The sequence below is a fragment of the Ptychodera flava genome, chromosome 14, assembly GCF_041260155.1.
Source record: "Ptychodera flava strain L36383 chromosome 14, AS_Pfla_20210202, whole genome shotgun sequence".
Lineage (NCBI taxonomy): Eukaryota > Metazoa > Hemichordata > Enteropneusta > Ptychoderidae > Ptychodera > Ptychodera flava.
In genome coordinates, this window is record NC_091941.1 from 36,860,785 (window position 1) to 36,882,228 (window position 21,444).

General features: G+C 37.3%; 1 protein-coding gene across 2 annotated transcripts in view; it reads left to right on the top strand.

The window, feature by feature from the left end:
* Positions 1 to 21,444, top strand: part of LOC139150349 (adhesion G protein-coupled receptor E3-like) — a 47,786-nt gene that overhangs the window by 22,833 nt on the left and 3,509 nt on the right. For both annotated transcript variants that reach the window (XM_070722649.1, XM_070722650.1), the window contains exons 3-20: positions 61 to 100; positions 5,283 to 5,454; positions 6,638 to 6,855; positions 8,813 to 9,100; positions 9,455 to 9,525; positions 10,892 to 11,083; positions 12,606 to 12,677; positions 13,244 to 13,349; positions 15,082 to 15,192; positions 15,323 to 15,531; positions 15,996 to 16,045; positions 16,407 to 16,524; positions 17,166 to 17,269; positions 17,709 to 17,808; positions 18,339 to 18,559; positions 19,705 to 19,771; positions 20,958 to 21,043; positions 21,148 to 21,274. In XM_070722649.1, the coding sequence (XP_070578750.1) occupies positions 61 to 100; positions 5,283 to 5,454; positions 6,638 to 6,855; positions 8,813 to 9,100; positions 9,455 to 9,525; positions 10,892 to 11,083; positions 12,606 to 12,677; positions 13,244 to 13,349; positions 15,082 to 15,192; positions 15,323 to 15,531; positions 15,996 to 16,045; positions 16,407 to 16,524; positions 17,166 to 17,269; positions 17,709 to 17,808; positions 18,339 to 18,559; positions 19,705 to 19,771; positions 20,958 to 21,043; positions 21,148 to 21,274 (2,352 nt within the window). The remainder of the gene's footprint in view (positions 1 to 60; positions 101 to 5,282; positions 5,455 to 6,637; positions 6,856 to 8,812; positions 9,101 to 9,454; positions 9,526 to 10,891; positions 11,084 to 12,605; positions 12,678 to 13,243; positions 13,350 to 15,081; positions 15,193 to 15,322; positions 15,532 to 15,995; positions 16,046 to 16,406; positions 16,525 to 17,165; positions 17,270 to 17,708; positions 17,809 to 18,338; positions 18,560 to 19,704; positions 19,772 to 20,957; positions 21,044 to 21,147; positions 21,275 to 21,444) is intronic.

Below are 21,444 nucleotides of genomic sequence, written 5' to 3' on the forward strand. Positions count from 1 at the left end.
ATATTTTTTACAATAAAGGCTTTATTTTCCATTAACGTACTGCCATTTCTTTTATTTCAGATCAGTGTCATAAAGGTCTTGGCATGCTGTCTCTATCATGGTAAGGCACGAGTTCCGAAATTCATATCAATCAAACAATGCAATGTTACCGCTTGAAGTTCGGTAACAGATAGTTAAGCTCTTTTCTGTTCGTTTCTTTCTACTAATATATCTGTCTATCTGTCACTGTGTATGTATGTATGTATGTATGTATGTATGTATGTATGTATGTATGTATGTATGTATGTATGTATGTATGTATGTATGTATGTATGTATGTATGTATGTATGTATGTATGTATGTATGTATGTATGTATGTATGTATGGATGTATGGATGGATGGATGGATGGATGGATGGATGGATGGATGGATGGATGGATGGATGGATGGATGGATGGATGGATGCATGTGTGTGTGTATGAGTGGATGGTTGGAGGGAGGGATTGATGGATGGATGGATGGATGGATGGATAGATGGATGGATGCATAATAATTGTAAAGCGCCTTGAGCACAACTTGTGGATATGTGCGCTATACAGGAACCCATTATTGTTATAATTACTATGGATTGGTGGAGAGAGAGAGGGATACAAGAGTGGATGGACGTTTTTGGTCGAATAGAACGCCAACTATGCAGCTGCAGTATTTGTTATCATTCTGTTCTTTATTTCCGCTCACTACCACGTTACAAAATGTGACAGTAATTACTAAAAGTAGAAGACGATAGATACCACCGAAAAATTCGTTAAGTAAGAGTAGGACGGCCAGCTAGTACGAGTACACCAATTCTTTTAATGCATATCAACTTTCATCAGTGATGGTAGTGATGTATCCAAGTGATGTATCCCAGGAAACAGCAGAAAGCGAAAGAAACGTACATGGCTGATGGATTAGGCGGGAACGCTTCTTGCATGAACTCAGGCTAGATCATGTGGCAGAATGTTTATGTTAGAAACAGTGTCGTGGTTAAATTGCAGAGTTTGCTAGAATATTTTATGGCATTGTCCAACCCTGACACAAGTACAGGTCTGATGAAAATACATTTTAGGTGTTCGCTGAACAGTGGCTCTTACAGAAATAATGGACGACGCCCTGACGATAAACGTTTAATTATGGGCAAGGGCGAGAGGAAAGCAAAAAATTAAGCCGAGCCCGTAAATTTTGTCTTTCCTCTCACCTAACCCCACAAATAAACGTTGATGGTCAGGGCGGAATCTGTTATTTCCATTGTATTATCAACGAGCCCAAGAAAAACATTTATAAAAAATGTGCTTATCCGGAGATTCTTCGGGAAATAAGTGTATAAACTTGGCCAACAGTGCTTCATTTTGTTTTATGTTTGATTATGATCTTTGTACAAATCACAATTTTACGTTTCAGCTGTAAAGTTACAATGTTAATATTATTATTATTCATATTCACGGCATGTAAACAAACCATTCCTGTTTATTTGTGGTCAGTCACGTGGTTCAGCTCGACCAATTAAAATGCGACGAACAGGGCATAGTAATAACATAACGTCCCTTTATATTATAAAAGGAACAGAAACGTTCTTATTGCGGTAAACCATGGAAAGTCATTTTACTATCGAGTCTAACGAACCATGCTGTACAAGTCGACGTACAGCTATATCAATGTTCCGGGTTTATCAGTTACGTCATACCTAAATTGTTATTGCACCATCAGTCGTAATGCATGAACACAATATACGGTAATCAGTAGTAGTATTTCTAATTAGTATTAGTATTTTTAATTAGACACGGTGGTAACAGTAAAAAATAATGGTCCGCCCGTAAAACATGTCATGCGCTCTATTGGAACAAGTAATTTCCGGATGGTCGCTATCATCGACAGATGATCAATCACGTGACAGGTTTGCCATTTCAACGTAGACTGTTTGGGGAAAGCTGTTTCATCACTTTTTGATTAAGGCTTGATCATTATACCTCACTGCAATGATGCATTGTTAATAATTAAACACTTTGTGTCAATTATTCGTCAAAATGAAACCACGCACGAACACCCATCGTTTCAATCATCAAAACTTGAATAAAACCAACGTTTTTTTAGGAATTTGATATGCCTGAAAAATGGAAAAGTCATAATTTGTGATTTTACCTTTTACATCTCTGCTCGAGGAAAACAGACCACAACGAAAGAATGCACAAATTTGTACAGGTTTTCCTCGCAAAACAGTACAGACCAATTTATTTTGCAAATTGGGATTGTAAGTTGAATGTTTTTTTGATGTACGCCCCAACCATGCCAAACAATTCAATACGGCCATTTCAGTTCTTCGTTAACAATGTCAATCTTTACATGACTTGAATCCCTAGATACATTTGCGAATGTTTCGAGTGGCAAGACAGCCGATCTCATCGTTTGCGAAGCAAACACTGAGAGAACTGTGAAAAAGGTTAATGAAGTCTGAGTTGCAGCTGACGTATAGCGAGTAGTATTCCAAGCAGTTGTCATGGGGTAATCGTTAAAGCCGCACTTTTCAATCCCTGGTTCTCGCATTAGTGGAGTTCTCCTCCCAGTCAAACACATGGCCAGTACGATGTTTGATTTCTATAACATTAATTACACAAACTGATTTCAATCTTTTGTCACCTTTTGCTAATATGGCAAACAGAGCTTATATAATCGTTTGATTGACGGTCCGGTTCAAATTGCCAACAGTCATTTATTCCCCAGCACCACACTCGAATTTCCTTAAAAAACGTCTTCCAGTCACGTTAGAATTTGAATATAACCACTGAGTTCGATTGGCAGCAGCTTCGTGCTGACTGCTTGGCAGTCTGTCAGCGTTTTTGCGGTCGGAAAAAACTAAAAAGTGGCATTTTCTGGAGCGTGTGCCCTCATGTTACCTGCTTGGTGTCCACTTACACAATGAACGCCGCCATAGGTTGGCGGCCTTTTAAAGGGAGGCTCCGCCTTAAGCCCCTTGCATCAGCCCATGTTGACATTATGACATTAAGTATTTACGTGCTGTTGTCCTCTGTTTTCCATTCAAATGTTAAGTTGTCATTCTGCTTTAAGTTGATAAATAATCTAACCGTAGACCTCCAACAGCGATATCAAGACCGGTTAAATACGTACGTGTGACAAACTTATAATTGTCAAAATGTCAGTTGCACGTCTGTGCAGAAATGTCGTACACCGAACAAGCTATAGAATATAAGTTTAAAAAAAAGAGTATAGAATAACGGTGCCTGTGACAGAATAAATATTCTTAGGGTTCTCCGAAATAAAGCCTATCGTATAGTGTGGCTAAACGTGGATCCCCTATCATATACAAGCCGAAAATCTCCCTTTATCTTGATAAATATCGCTAAAAAATAACTGTGACTAACTGCGCGACTCTGTAATACCCCGTAATTGTTATCCATCCGGATAAATGTATTCCCCATTCACCGGTTTGAGCTTGGGTACTTTATCGAGTAAGGCATACATGTTGGGTTAGTCGTAGGGTTAGGCTTGGGGTGAGGAATGGGGTAAGGCATGTCTTTAGGGTGTCTGGAGAGTGAATGTCAAGGAGCAATGACTACTTCTTAAACATTTCTCGATGACAACTCAACTAATATATATATATATATATATATATATATATATGTATGTATATGTAAACAGAATACTTCAAGTTCATTACTTTGTACTTGAAGTATTCTGTTTATTTATTTATAACGCCCTGCTTTTGCATTGAGCACTGTAATTTCCCACGAGGACATCTGTATACTTCGATATATGTACATGTATATATATTGACAACTCAACTAATATATATATGTTTATATATATATATATATATATATATATATATATATATATATATATATATATATATATATATATACATAATATTGTGTATGTATACATATTTTATATATATATATATATATATATATATATAATATATATATATATATATATATATATGTATGTACCTATGTATGTATGTACCTATGCACGCATGCATGTATATGTATGTATGTATGTATGTATGTATGTATGTATGTATGTATGTATGTATGTATGTATGTATGTATGTATGTATGTATGTATGTATGTATATATGTATGTATGTATGTATGTATGTATGTATGTATGTATGTATGTATGTATGTATGTATGTATGTATGTATGCATGTATGTATGTATAATGTGTATGTGCGTGTATAATGCAAGTAAATCAATATAGGTTTATGTCATTGTCGCAACTGAAGTAATTTCGATCTATCCATGTCATTCGCAATTTATATTCTGTAATATTAGTGACGGCATGATAAAGTGTAGGCTCGAGGCGTTTCAATCGGAAATTAACATTTAATCACAACGCCATGTCGATCAACTACAAAGTGGCGCAAATACACAATTTGTTCAGCTGCAATTATGCCAACAGTGCAACTGTAATGGAAAAGTGGCACGCGGGTTTCAAGTGATGTCGACGGTGAGACATTAAATTTGCGTTCTCAATATGAGACGAGGAGTGAGTCACTGACCTGAATTTGTGTCGGTTATAGAGCAACGGTCTTCTGTTGACTTAAAGTATTCATTTTGAACTGCCTAGTCAATCAGATGGGAAAAGAACTTTAGAAACCTTATTTAGCGCTCGAGCGATTAGAATATATGAAGTCTCAAGCAGCGATAATATACAAATCGATGCACATGTCAGCGTCAACTGGTGTTAAATCAGTTTTTCATTCATTATCAAAAGTGCCTTGTATTTGACATTTTGCTTTGTTTTGTTTTAATGTTGTTTTTGCGGATGTTGTTGTGAACGTTACAAATGAAATATTTCCGCCGACGAGTCTTCAAAGCATGATACTGATGCTAATCAGCTGATTCGCTGCCTTTATTTGTCACTCACGACAATTTCACAAGAACATTTCTAGAAATTTATATAATCCCACAGAAGACAATTTTTTGAAGAAATTAAGAATTTTGTAAGCGCATGGTTTTAGAGGGGAAACGACAACATAAGCAGTTGGCAATTAAAATTGTGTCTGTGTTTATGTAACATACAAATGAAATAAATGTGGGTTTTTCACAAGTATCACAAGTACTGAAATTTATGAAGTTATCTATCAGTTAATAGGAAAGAAACACTGTGTACGCGTGAAATTAAAAGAAAATTGAATGGACTAGCCATTAAAACCTCTAGAGCCAGACCCTGGTGCAGCTATTACATTGATTATGCGTATGGTACAGGTAGACAGTCGTTATTTATTACTGTTGCAGGTACATCAGCTTGCCCTGACGGATGGAATGATAATGAAGATTCGTGTTATAAGTTATTAACTGATGAAGTCCCCTGGTCGGAAGCTAAGGACGCTTGCGCAGAGTTTAGTGCCTTTCTCGTTAGCATAGGTGACCAAGAGGAACAGAACTACTTGCAAAACAATTTCCGCGGGTATGTGATATAGCATGAACGTTTTCTGCCAACTATAGCAGGCTATTCTAATACTGCACTTTCTGCAATTATTTTACACGTTACTATACGCTAAAATGCCGTAGACAAGGTAATATCTCGTCGATCGAGCTCAGACATCTTAGGGTCATGTCCAGTGACTCACATTGAGTTCACAGCACACTTTTCACCCACCACAGTCAAGTTAACTGTTAAGCGAAGTCGCCAATTAACGAAGTGATATTTTGTTAATTAAAGGGAGGTAGTCGTCAGAACTCTGCTCAAAGGTTGCCAGAGAACCCTACGACCGATGTAAATACTGTATCTAGTGTACGTTGGCGATTGATGAAAGTTGAAACATGCTTGTTGACAATAAATATCGTAAAATTTATATGTTGCAGCTATGTCGAAGTGATGCAAATAGATATCATGCATGAAATACGTTGTTTATGAACAAGAAAGTCGCACACGCGCAGTTCTGACGACAACCCCTTTGAATGATCATGTTGGCCTGCAACAGTCTTCAACAGTGACCATTCATGGATCATTTCTTAACATGACTTTGCTTGACCAATTAATTTGTACATGTTTGGGCTATGTCAGTTCGTCTTTTTAACAATAAAAAAGATATCTTGTGATTTGGAATGGCAAGTCGTAGTAGCCTAAAATTCGAGATGTGCCAGTGCTCGTAGTGTAGAATTGCAAGACAGTTTCAAAGATAATGTTGATTTTGCGATCATTTTTGCATGCTTGCCATAAAGACATGTTTGTATAATTGTCCGCCGTGCTTGTCTGTAAGTATTGCTAGCCAATGTCAGAAAAAACTGCCATTATACGATGTTTTGGATAGTGTGTGGAGTCGCAGCGAATGAGGTTCCAATAACGATGCAAACTTAACGGAGGAAATGGAAACAACACAAAATGCAAAGCTATAGGAATTTCAGTGATCATTTAATGGAGGCCGGGAAAAGGAAACATCTATTCGCCTAATAATGTCAACACACTACCCATCAAAAGATAAACCTATTTGTAAATCAGCCATTCGAGTAATCGATGACGAATGCACGGATACATCCCTGACGGACATGTAATAATACTTTTACCCAGAGTATCCAACGTCAAGAGTTAATTATACATACGAAATATAACAGATACTTTGTAACTTTTTTGCTGTTTTCCTGAATAGTTCGGACCCATGGCTTGGTTTAAAATACGATGGAGGACAATGGCTTTGGGACGATGGAACGGCATTTTCGTTCAACTTTTGGGATAATTCAAACTCAGAATCCGAAAGTGGTGAAAACAAAGAATGTGCCTACATAGATTTGAAAGACAGCAATAAATGGATAAAACTTGACTGTGATGAGAGGAAGAAAGGTCTTTGTAAGGGCGATGAAGATGACGGTAAATTTCATCATGATTATAATCCATACATCTGTACATCAAGCCATCCATCTATCAATGCCTACCTACCTATCTATCTATCTACATACCTACCTACCTACCTACCTGCCTGCCTGCCTTCCTACCTACCTACCTACTTATCCTACCTACCTGCCTACCTACCTACCTACCTGCCTGCCTGATACAAAGTTTAAATATCTCAACTGATGAACTTGGATGACAAGCACAGGAAATGATGGCCAATGAAAACGCATTTTCATTGAATTTTGATCATAATGTATCAATCACAAACAATATGCCTCCTCCCAACGGAAAGCCCATTGTTTATTTTAAGCCCTGCTACAGTATGTCTGGTCGTACTGAGAAGATCGTGGCCGCTGTCATGACGACTGTCAAAATTCGCGTACAACCCTGAGCGAAACGAGTTGTCAATAGTCACCAAACGTTTAAGTATCACTGTTCTCCCGTAGACCAAAGAAAGAGGATCGTTTCTCAGGTCAGGTCACCCAGTGCGTCATTTCAGAACCTGTGCGTTATGGCTTTTTTGGTAACATACTCATCAGTACAGGTATCCTTGATATCCCTGTTTGCATGTCCCAAAAATGCTAAAAAGAAAACGGAAGTATAATGCAGCCAGTGATAAAAGACAAACCTGTTGCATCAATAGTTAAGAATAAAATACAATAAAAATAGAAACCGCGGTCTAAAGCCCCCCAAAATCTTTCTAGTCCTTGACATTCAGCAAAAGTGATGATGCGAAGCTGTTTCCCTTGGGTATTGGCTGAGAAAGTATTCATTGCTTTTTCTTGTCTGGTTAATGAAAAACAATAACCCTAAACTAAAATATACATACATACATACATACATACATACATACATACATACATGCATGCATGCATGCATAGATACATACATACATACATACATACATACATACATACATACATACATACATACATACATACATATAATATGTATACATACATATTATATATATATATATATATATTATATATATATATATATATATATATATATATATATATATATATATGCATGCATGCATGCATGCATGCATGCATGCATGCATGCATGCATGCATGCATACATACATACATACATACATACATACATACATACATACATACATACATACATACATACATACATACATACATACATACATACATACATACATACATACATACATACATACATACATACATACATACATACATACATACATACATGCATGCATGCATGCATGCATAGATACATAGATACATACATACATACATACATACATACATATATATAATATGTATACATACATATTATATGTATATATATATATATATATATATATATATATATATATATATATATATATATATGCATGCATGCATGCATGCATGCATGCATACATACATACATACATACATACATACATACATACATACATACATACATACATACATACATACATACATACATACATACATACATACATACATACATACATACATACATACATACATGCATGCATGCATGCATGCATGCATACATGCATAGATGCATAGATACATACATACATACATAGATACATATATATAATATGTATACATACATATTATATATATATATATATATATATATATATATATATATATATATATATATATATATATATATATGCATGCATGCATGCATGCATGCATGCATGCATGCATGCATACATACATACATACATACATACATACATACATACATACATACATACATACATACATACATACATACATACATACATACATACATACATACATACATACATACATACATACATACATACATACATACATACATACATACATACATACATACATACATTAATGCCAATGGCACATTTTATGTGCAATGCTTCTTACTTATCATACCTAACTTTTCTACTTACAAGTCGTTGTACCACCATTAACAACAGCAGAATCGAAACGTTCGACTCAAGACGTGACAACGACATTGGAACCTACCACTACTCAAAAAGCCACAACAAAGACCGCCCTACCCTCTCCAATTACCGATGAGCTCCCGAAGACTGAGTCGACTTTGACGGCAACTTCACAGGATCAAGTCGACACACAGCCATCTACTGTTGTCTACACAACATCAGCCGATAAAATTCCTTCCGGAAAAACACCTACTGACTGTAATCACGACGAGGAAAGCTGTCAGCCCGAACGTACTGGTGAGACACGATATATATATATCTTATCTTAGTTATCAGGAAGCTAATTGCACTTTTTTATTCCTGCGATTTACAGCGAATTCATAGACCGTTCAGCTTAATTATATACTCTTGGTTAAATATGACTCAAGCGAGTATGTACTTATGACTCAGTTTAGTGACCTATATTGTAAATTTGTAAAAGGTATGCTTCGAGCATTTCAAATTGTTTAAACATTAACTATTTCCTTCATCTTTCCGTAAAATGTTTTTACTTGAATACAAAATTGGAACATGTGGTTTCATTTGAATACATGATAACCCGTGTAGTCTTTTTGATAGCAAGTTAATTATATTTTACATATATGTTGACAGTTGACCCCGCATCGTGTTCTTTGCCGGAGGTAGTCTGTGTAAGACGTGATCTACTGAGGCTGTTGAACGAGGTCTGTAAGATTTTAAAGCTCCATTCAAATGAATCCGAACACAATGCTGGTTGTACTTAAGAGTTTTTGTTCGTTGTTATAACACGCCACATGCTCATTGAATGCCTTGGTTTTCCCGAACAAGTCACTTGACGAGAAAGTAAGACTAGTGTCCATTGGCTCAAAAAAGTGATGTCAGGGATATGTATATTCGAAAGCTTTTTCCTTGGGGAAATACTTCGTCACGTAAGAATGAGCGAAGTGTCATTCGCAGCTTTGAAATTTTGATATGTTTGCGTGTGGCCAGAGCGCAATAAGCGACGAGCCTCTGACGACAATAGCAATACGTTGCATTCCAACACAAGGAACATCAGAAGCTCATGGGCAACAATAATCAAGTGATACAAAGACGTCCTTTAGTATGCTGGATATATTTTCGCCACCTTTTTCTGTGCAAAAACTTGAACCTCTTTGACCTATAAACTCGTATCGTAATGGTCTCGCGAATAAAAACACTAAGACAGCTTAAAATGAAACTCTATATCATTGAAGAGCATGAGCAAGTGGTGCGTTATAAAACACCTATTGCCTCCAGGGTTTTCGTTCGGGCAATAGCGCCCTTTTTATTACCTCTCCTGGTCGCGCGTTACCAGAAACACATTTATATTTCCCCTGCGCACTGTCTTGGGAAATAGCACTGTATTTCTGGTAGCCTACAGGCCTTTAGGGTAGTAAAAGGGCGCTATTGTCCGCAAGACCAAATAATAAGTGTCCACCATGTGAGGAATGGGCGTTATTTTAATACATATGACAATGATACAGGTCCGATAGCTATATACGTTGAGTTTTATTTCAAGTACAAACGTGAATAACAAGATACACCAGCTTTAGTCTTGTCAAGTAGTAAACCATTAGTAATGCAGCTTGGGCTAGGATTTCATCATACTGTCACTTAGCTCTGAGTATATTATTTCGTCGCAGGAATAGCAGCAGCAGAAGTTATTATTTTTCAGAATTTATGAAATGCATTCATCATTGTTTTAACCTTTGGAAGCTGCGCTGAATGAAACATAAGACTTTCTTTAATTCTCCCTCTCCACTCGGACGTGAAGAATTTTGAGAACCTGTTCCATTTTACATGAGCGTAGTGGTTCCTATAGGAGCCCAATGCGCGACTACAATCTCACTCTCGATACTTGTTTTTCACGTTCTTAAACAATATATGATATCAATACTTCAATGTTATGTACACTGACTTCAACAAAATGTGATGAAACATATTCTATACCGCCTAAGGGATAATTTTCGACGGTTTCTTTTAAATAACGCTATTTTATATCAAAATTAAAATCGACATTCTGACTGGTTTCTTTTGTGATTCATACAGGCTCTTGCAAGAAACCTGAATGTCAGTAGAGCGGAGAACATCATGGATCGACTGAACAATATTGTAAATATCAGTTTCAATGACTTTCTCGCCCAAGATTTCACCATGGCAACAGATATATTTCGCCATGTAATCTTAGCGGAACCACTTCGTGACATCAGTGATAATACTGTAGCTCAAGGATTTATTTCGGTAAATAAAAATTCTATGTATGTATGTATGTATGTATGTATGTATGTATGTATGTATGTATGTATGTATGTATGTATGTATGTATGTATGTATGTATGTATGTATGTATGTATGTATGTATGTATGTATGTATGTATGTATGTATGTATGTATGTATGTATGCATGCATGCATGCATGCATGCATGCATGCATGCCTGCCTGCCTGCCTGCCTGCCTGCCTGCCTGTCTGCCTGCCTGTCTGTCTGTCTGTCTGTCTGTCTGTCTGTCTGTCTGTCTGTCTGTCTGTCTGTCTGTCTGTCTGCCTGCCTGCCTGCCTGCCTGCCTGCCTGCATGCATGTATGTATGTATGCATGCACGCATGTATTATGGGTCAACAAGACACAACGAAATTGAAGTTCTTTCACGGTGACTAGCTTGCGTCCTGTTCATAAGGCAAGCCCGACAGGAAAACGCAATATGTAAATTATATATTACCTACCCAATTACCTACAGCAATATTTATAAGTCTCGGGCCTAAGGCGAGACCTCAACGGTATTACTGATAATTAACACGAGTGGAACTAATGTGGGGTAATTTGGTGGTGAGGTAGTGTCGACGTCTGTTTAATCTGAAAATGTGAGCTCATCTGCTTTTCTTTTTAAGTTATACACTTGTTTTTATGAGTAATTTGTAATATTGCAACCTTCAGCAATAGGGCATCTAACTTTTTTGAGAAATTTGGAAAATATTAACATCCAATTATACCAAATTTGTTCCAATCGTGTTTATTTTACTGTCACGAGCACCAGCCCAATTGCAGGTAATGGATTGTAACAGACTGAGTGTACGCTCTATTAACCAGAATTAATTTTATTATACCGAACATAGATTCTGTGTCAGAATCTTTGTTAGAAATGTGGTCGCAGTCGTGGACCGCTCCATTTCTCGTTCGTCAAAACATATTTTGTTGGTCAAATAACTGTTAAACCAATGACAACAAGTCTTTCTTCTAAAACTCCTAAATCTTTTTAGAGCCACAATTATACACAAAATACACAAGCTTAGCCAGTACACGACAATTTGATAAGCTCAGAAACAAAGCGCTGTCTGGCACGGGACCTAATCGTTTCCTGTATCACATGTGTGAGTCTCAGCCAATCAGGACTACAGAATAATATGTAATATGTATACTTTGTTAATTTAGTCATTCGTTTCCTCAGATATCATGGTACACAAATGAGTGCACAATCATAAATATACATTTATTCAATCAAATAACGTAATCTAGGCTACAGTATTCCTACGTGGTCCTTTACACTCATGGTCCTTCTTAAAACACAACAAAGATAAATATATGACGAAATTAAAGGAGAACATTTTGAAAAAGATAGGCTCTGATATTAAGAAATCTTGAGTGTCGATATCATCTTTCTGGCTATGGTTTGTCGGATTGTTGGAAAATTGGATAAAATTGCAATCATAAGATTCTTTATCAGATTGTTTTGCTCAACTTATCCATACCATGTCTGTTTTATTTCAAGAGTGTCGTCACAACCGGAAGTACCCTCTTAAACCCGACGACGCGAAAACAGGATCAGACATTATATCATAAGGTGAGTAATGAAAACAGATAAGTGAGCGTCAGGCTGTCTGTCAATTGACAACATCAAATGATTGTGCTAAAATTACATGTAGTCATTTTCAACCGAATCTGACAACTGGTATTCAATATAAATACTTTTCAATGAATTTCATATTTCTAACATCGAGGAAATCTGCGACAAAATTTGGGACAAACATGCTTTCATTTCTTAACTGGACAATATTGGACGTGCACATGCAGGACAATGAACACAAATCAAATATAGCTTTAATGTTCAATATGCACCAGCGAAACGACAATCGTCAAGATGTATAATTGCGCTCACGTTTTCAATAGTAAAATTGCTATGTCCATCACATAGTCAATATAACTGTCAGTTTTCGCATCATCTCATTTCCACCAGACAAATCCATCACGAGATAGAAAAAAGTCAGATTTTAATGTTTTGTCATCGCCTGCCTTAAAACCGAGTTATTGTAATTTATGTCGTGATGGCACATACACGGTAGGGATAAAGAATTAAGAAGAACAGGCTATAGTAAGAAATAATTCACAGCATCGTATTCATAACTTCAGGATGTATTTGACATAATTATGACGCTGGACGGTTTCAGCGAGGACGTATCAAAGCACGTATTGGTAACTGAAAGCGATACTTTTCAAGTAGACTCAAACAATATTGGTAAGTTTAAACATTTCAATATTGAGGGGAAGGGTATTATATGTTATATGCTATCACAGTCTACCGTTATTAAGGTCTTTTTACGCATCACGGTTAACCTAAAGTTCCACTGACAAATTCCGTCTATGAAGTTATAAGTAAATAATAACACACGAGAGCGAGGGTAATATCACGATTTATTGCCTGCCCAAGGGCCTGTGGTCATGATCGAAATACTGATGATGCCCTCAATAATTTTTTGATAATTTTGGATCAAATGGACATCACAATTTTATTTGCTACAGTTTTTTCTCAAAGGTAAATATATGACGAAATTAAATATTGCTCGGGCATCATCAGTATTTCGATCATGACCACCAGCCCGAGGGCGGGCAATAAATCGTGATATTGCCCTAGCTCTCATGAGTTATTATTTTTATTACACCGAACAAGCAAACATGCAAAGACACAAAAACATAAAGACTTCTTTGAGTACAGTTCGCCTTTCTGAGTCCGGACCTAAGCGTAAAATGTTGTCAGTGCCGAGTCTAGGGTTGCCGCTGAAAGTTTGCCGATCTCCTCGGTGGCGTATCAAAATTTGTTGCTTGCATAGTCGCTGAACACAGAAATTGCATTCCTTGTTGCCATTTTCGTTCGTTTGCTGTTTACTTGCATCAAAATATCGTCTAACTGTGCCGCTGACAGCTCTGCATGACGTTCACAGCCATAGTTGCCGACTGCAAGTACAAGCGAACGACAATTTGTTACGCGCAGAAAGGATGCGCAGTAAGTAAAATGACGTCATCCATGTAATATCAAATGCAGAGGGCATCATCACGTTCTTTTACATGTCACGTGAGTCGTGTTTAACCAATGTCAGTGCACGCTGAATGAGTGAGGTGTAATAAAGTGTTACTATACACACAGCAGATTGCACACCGTGGAGCTGCTATCTCCCCTCCTGTTGGTGCTTTTTGAAACATTTCTCCGTTACATTGAATATCCAATACTAAAGCATTGGGCCATATCCCCACGGATCTCAATACCACCTGCCGCAATTATCCACTGAACTGGTCAAAACATCATGGTATATCCTCCCCCGGGGAGATTCGGCTTTATCATGTCAAACGAGTACATATAGAAACTGTTAATAGAGCTTTTGAAACGCAAACACTTTATTTGATACGCAGCTTGAAAAAATTAAGCTTACGTTATGAATATCACAATTCTTTTGATTGCCATGGAGCTCACAAATATATATGGTCAACGAGGGCAGACATCTCATAATACGCGGCGCATATGGAATTTAATGCTTGTCATCATTCGAAGGAATGTCGCCTAAAGAATATTGGTCACCAAGCACTTTTTATTGAATATACATCTTCGTAAGAGCTGTTTCTAGTTCTCATACGTTACCCCACTTTCCATTTCAAAGAAAACGACCTAAAAATATATTAAAAACAATACGTAGCACGTAAGATAGCGTGAGATGTACGCATGAATGAAGCGACTTAAGGTTGCCTGGAAACCATCACAAGGTATGAATGTGCAAAAAGAAAGCTTGAAGTTTGTCGGTGGGTAGTATAAACTAAAACTAATTTCACTGGAGGATGTACTTTATCTTTAATAGTATACAAAGTATTTTATAAGATGGGTGAACCAAGAATGACCTTGTTTATTTACACCATGCCACAGTTGTTTGGAAATGTAACCTTTTGCAAAAAGTCACCAACGTTAATAATTTCCTTTGTAGATCTAAACGCCGTGTTAATCTCAGGTAATTCGGATGAAAACTTGGCAGTGGTTGAAACTGTGTTGGCAGGTACTGATGTCATGATTCCTGTACAGCTTGTCAACCAATCAGGTGAGAGATAACGCGCATTGTTGTCATAGTGATACTCAAAATCTAATAATGTCATATTGCACTCTTAATTTTGCTTTATAAAAATTCAAAATGTTCGGTAATGATGAACTTTATTTCATCGTTTACATAGTTGGCAGTTTAGGAGTTGTGACCGCGTTGTATCGTGATTTGAAGAAAGTTCTTCCAGAGGTCATGATAATGAAAACTGATGACATCAGCAATGATGAAGACGCACAGACGGAGGTCCAGCTGTCGAGCCGTATGCTTTGCCTCACGGTCCATCCAAAGCCAACTATCCCTTTCTTGCAACCAATCAGAATGAAGCTTCATAAGCATGCAGTAAGTATTCAGAAGTCAGTAACAATGTATAAACTAAATAGCTCATTGCAGTGTCTTGTGCTTTGTGGGACTTTGAAAGGCTTTTGGACGTATCGCATGAATGCGTAGAAACAACAAACACTGTCAGAGTATTGTAACTAAATGCCCCGACATTGAATTTCAGTACGGCACCGTGAGTAAGAATGACTTGTACCTGTTCCAGAGATACATGTTATTATTTGATTGCCCTTTAGAACATTGCTAACGGATCAAAGTATTCTACATAAAACATATCCCTTGCCATAAAAAGTAAAATACAGCGCAGACATTCATGCATTATAAACCGAGATTATTATACTAGGTAATTACAGTCTGCCTACAGATTAGAATAATTCTTTATTTAATGTATACCGAAGGAATCTCAAATCCATACAAGGGTCAGTGGCACAATTGATTAAGCTATGGTTATCGATTCGACATTGCAGGCAAGCGGTCTGTTGACTTGTGGTTACCTCGTTCACGATTCCTATGCAAGGTAATTATCATTAACGTTGCTTTCGTCATTCTCAATTTATTTTGATGAAGGTGGTGATGTGCTGGATTCATCTCAAGGATTATGACGCTTCACACGAATATGTCATCTGATCTGCACATTTCAAATATCTTAGGTTGAGAATTGTGCTAACAAATGACAAATGTTGTAATCCCTGACTATGAAACCTCCAAATCTTATTGCAACTGACAATATCCACGTGTGATGTGACAAAAGACCAATAACGAGGTTCAGCAAGTGATTATACGAAATGTTTTCTCAGAATAGTATGAGCGTTTCATCAACAGAAATTGGTTTCTTTGAGAAGCTCGGATCGTGATGCTGTTCATTTTTTATCCTGTAGAGATATCCGATGGCAATCAGATGGATGCAAAACAGCAGAAGAAACTACAGACTATGTCATCTGTGAGTGTTCTCACACGACAAATTTTGCCGTCTTGATGCAAGTCAGTACAATGAAGGTAATAGTGTCATTGCTACTGTATTAGGGTACCAAGCGTGATCGGAATAGTAATATATCACCACGTTCACTCTTGTATAAATGGAATTTCAGTGGACATACTCAGAGTTCACTATCATAGTCAAACTTTTCGTTTCATGAGTTAATTATATAAAGTAAACTGCATCTGTTGCGATGTTCAAATTTGCCATTTGTATGTATGCAATTTCGTAGGATAGAATAGACACTGCAGGAAAGGCACAATTAGTCTTGTGTAACTTTCCGCATACAATATTGTCTCTATATCCTAGTGTTATTAAATAGCTAAGCACGTTAACACAGACAGCCATGGTTACCGGGGATTGGTAGGGTAGGGAGTGAGCAGAAATGCAACACAGGAATTCACAATGTAATTGATAACGAAACAGAGAGGTTATGATTTCAAAAATTCCTGGGGTAGCTGGTACCTACCTCTCCCAACCTCTACAACAGGAAACAGCGACGCATGTAAAAATCGAAGTGTGAATTTCAGGGTAGACATAGACTGTGTGTACAAACATTTTGAATAGAAGTAAATATATTAAGACTGCAATTACATCTTATTCTCTTTCGTTTTATCAAAATATATTTTATCAAAGCTATTGGATCTTTCTTTCCTCTCAGATCGATGAAGATCACCAATTTGCACTGAGTATCATCTCAAAGGTTGGCTGTAGTATCTCCTTGACGTGTCTAGTCCTTACTTTCATAACACTGATTTATCTAAAGTAAGTTGATGGCCTTTTTATACATAGCATCAAATGACATATTTTTCTAACATTGGATTGAGAGGGCCTGAATCGACTACAGTGTATTCCAAGGGAACGTAGCTGTTCACATACGACATTTTCTTTGCTGGGATCGTTTCGTATAAGTGGTCTTTTATTTACCAATATGCCACAATACACTTGAGAAATAGTCGGTATACTGTGGTTTTTCCCAATATAACGCGGTAAAGATACTGATTGAATCTTGCTGACGTCTTTCTTTGATAATTGGTCTCTTCGAGCCGTTATTTCTCGTGTGAGTTCCGGAATAATTTCGTGCAACTCTGTAAACCATGGCATTGTTGACAGGAACGAAAGCGAAAACCCCTCCGTCTGTTTTTCACACTCGAACCGCACTTAAGAAATTACAATGAAGCTATTTGGTACACCTGCCTTTCAGATTAACTTCAGACAGAGTGATTATTCTCTTGAACCTCGTAGCTGTCATCGCCTTAACACAGCTTCTGTTCCTATTCGGAATCCAAGCGACGGGCAATTACGTGAGTATACGGGACAAACACGTCAACTCTCTTGGGCTGTTTCCATGCTTGTTAGACTCAGGGCGTTGGACTCCCTCTGGGTACTTACATCACATAGTGAGAGAAACAGTCGTGACTGTACATACTTGAGTTTTTTTCTACACACTCTCAGGGTTACTTAGTTGGTTACAAGACACACTAATGGTTTCCTCTGCAGCTGAATAGCCGGCAAGGTGACAAACCTATTCACTTTTGCTATTCTCAGAGGTCGTAAACTGTTGCATGTGTGCGCGTAACAAACTGAGATTTCATTACATATTCTTCTTTATCAGTTGTAAGTCATTAGACGAAGTATGCTTTCATTTGCTCTGAATTTGAGAAAAAAAACGAATTAAAGGTATGTTAAAATGCATTAAATCTATGATATAGAAGGTTTGGATTATATTATTTAAAGCACTCCGCTGCCTTACTGTAGCACGTACAGTGAGGAGAAATAAATGACGTATTTATGGATTTGTCAATTGCTATCTGTTTGTTTCTCTCGTCTCTAGGCGGTTTGCAAAGGAGTGGCAGTTGCACTGCATTACCTGTGCCTGGCCACGTTCTTCTGGATGTTAATTGAAGGCATTCAGCTCTACACAAAAGTCAGAACAGTCTTCCTAGGATCACGTAATATGATAATATATTACTGCCTTTTGGGATGGCTAGGACCGGCACTTATTGTCGTCATTTCCGCTTCCGTCAAATTCAGACTCTATGGCAGCGATACAGTGTAAGTGTAGCGGGATGTGTTTTTGCTGTGCATATACCCTTATTAACGGTCACTGACCGTATCTTATTCCACGATGAAGAAGTAGATGTTATTTCTTCAGTCTTTAATGTCAGAGTTCAATTCTAGGCCCAGTCATAACAGGGGAAATTCACCAGGGACGGATTAAGAAAACTTAACGAGAAAAAGGAATAGGGTATCGACATCACTTAAAGTAATATCTCCTTTCAATCTATTCTAAAGACAATTAAAGTACGCTAGCATTACGTACTACTTCTTCCCTTTTCATGTGAGTATCAAAACAGTCAAGTAAATTGAGTTTACCTTTCTGGCATTTGTTTTATGATTAAATACTCTCCTCGGGTTTTCGTGATTAAGAAACTCAGTACGGTAAAGGCTTTTTGTTTTTGTGTTAATCTCACAACATTCCTTGAGTGGGTCGGCAAATCAAATAAATTTACTCGGATATGTGACCCTTTGCCCCTCATGTCTCCATTAATTGACAAATTTACTTCCAGCTTGTGTACTTCGAGAATGCAGAGGTACGGAGTAAATAGATTCAAGTATTTCACACGACGTGGAAAGGTCATTTTGAGGTTGTTTTTGAACAACATTGCCTTCACAAACGTCAGAATTATGGCAAATGAAAACGTATTTGGTCCTTTGAATGTTTAAAGTGACATTGACGAGTGTCAATGATGTCAGCTACGGAGTCATATTTGGATACAGAACACATGTTTAAATATAACTGTCGGTTTTATGTAGCTACCCAAGTTTTGTTTGTGGCTGTTGCGGTCTTTGCTGGGATTCGTTGTTGGGACTCTGTTCCATTTAGACCGTGATAACATATGAAACATAAAACGATATTAAAATTAAGAAACTAAGGATACACCTCTCAGAACTCTGTTTTAACGTATGACCAATCAAAACTTGTGTTACCTCTCAACAGTGAATCGGAGAAAATTTCTAAATACTGTGAAACCTATCGGCTAATTTGAATCCGGGCGACAGTACTGTATCGTATTGTCCGCAGGCCTTGCTTAATGTACAATCATGTCTAGGTATTTGCCTGTTTGTCGTTCATGAACTTAAAATAATGATCTGACCACGTCTAAAATAGATGTTGTGGTTGTGATATTTTCACCCAGGTGTTGGCTGTCAACCCAAGAAGGAATGATCTTCGCCTTCGTTGGTCCTGCAATGGCCGTAATTTTGGTAAGTACGGGGTACACGCTTTACGCATACATGGTGTCCTGTCTTTGTTAACGAGAATGTTTTTGTGCTGAGTTAAATGCATTTCAAAAAATTTAAAGCGAAAAGCGAAGCTATGATTGCAAAGCAATAACTGTGAATTTATTACACTCCGAATGTGACATGAACAAATCGGTTTAGATTGGATTGCGACGTTTTCGGAATTTACTCAAAAAATACAGCAGTCATTATTCTCAACTCGGATTCATAACAATAAATCATTTATAAATAGGAATGAACGGAATATGTTGAATTCACCGCTATATTGAAAATGGTGGATATCACTGTGCCCCTTGAAAGGCTAATCCTGGCAATGGAACAAGGTCATGAAAGTCAGCGGCTAAGAGAGTAATTATACGGTTGTCACTTTGTGCGTCTTATGCTCTGAATTTTTTCCCTTTGTGTTCGCGTCGATTAGTAAATGAGGGTAGAGTATTTTAAATTCAAGCCAGCGTTGATTGATGATGACGAATTACGGACAATAGTTGCCGCTCTCCAGTAGGTATGGTGTAATTTGTTGCCAGCAAGCAAACACACAGTACTGCGAAATACCACGTGAAAGCAAGCCCTCGTGCCCTGGCGGCAGGGAACAAAACGGCGTCTGATATAGAGAAGCAATAACCTAACATTTAAAAAATTCGTAACAAAGGTCAACTTGGTCGATTGGCTATGCACCCTCGCTGTGTGCGACAGTATCAGATTGATCAAAAATACCGAAAAAAACACTTGTACCATTCATTTGCAACACTTTTCTAGACCCGTTGGTCAGAGAATGTTAAATAATCAGTTTTATGGCAAGTGCCGTAGTTTGAAACTTGACGTGCAAGTTTTGTGACGTGTTATTAGACCTGTATACAGTAGCGGTTTTTCGTACTCGGGCTGTTTGCATTTGTAGAAAATCGATTTTGTTTACGATGAGACATGGTAGAATAATAAACTTTACAGTGAGATAATGCATGTGCGCGACCATGTATCGAATCTATTTCTTTCTGGCCCAGGACTCGTAGATTTATATTACCAATGCAATTGACAACCATGACGTAAAATCATTTAGAGTTTCACTTCATAGTCTATCAACCCAACTACGGATGCATATCAACATAAATACCGAACATTAACATTCATTCAGAGATCTATCTGTTCATTTCAGGTAAACATAGGTGTGTTAATATTTGTTATGAAAGCATTCATGAATGTGAAAATCAACGCTAAGAAGACAGACTCACAGAAAATAAGGTAATGTTGTAATCCACCCGCCTCACATATCATGTGTATTTATATGTCATAGAACAACGTTTTCGGAATGTAATCATTGTTATGATCATTCATTTGTTTCACAGGGCAGGAATACGTGCCAGCCTCGTTCTCGTCCCGTTACTTGGCCTGACATGGGTATTCGGAATATTTGCCGTGAACGAGGCTACTGTAGTATTTCAGTATGTATTTGCGCTTGTAAACTCATTACAGGTAAGTTTATGATGTTTCACGGTCTAATATTTTTCATCAAACAACATAGAGGATTAGGATATATTCAGAGGTGTTAAAGAAAGCTATTTCTGTACAACACAACCGAATTACAGAATAGTACAATTATTCTCGACTTCTTCAATTGCTACATGAATATCTACCGTTTGTAA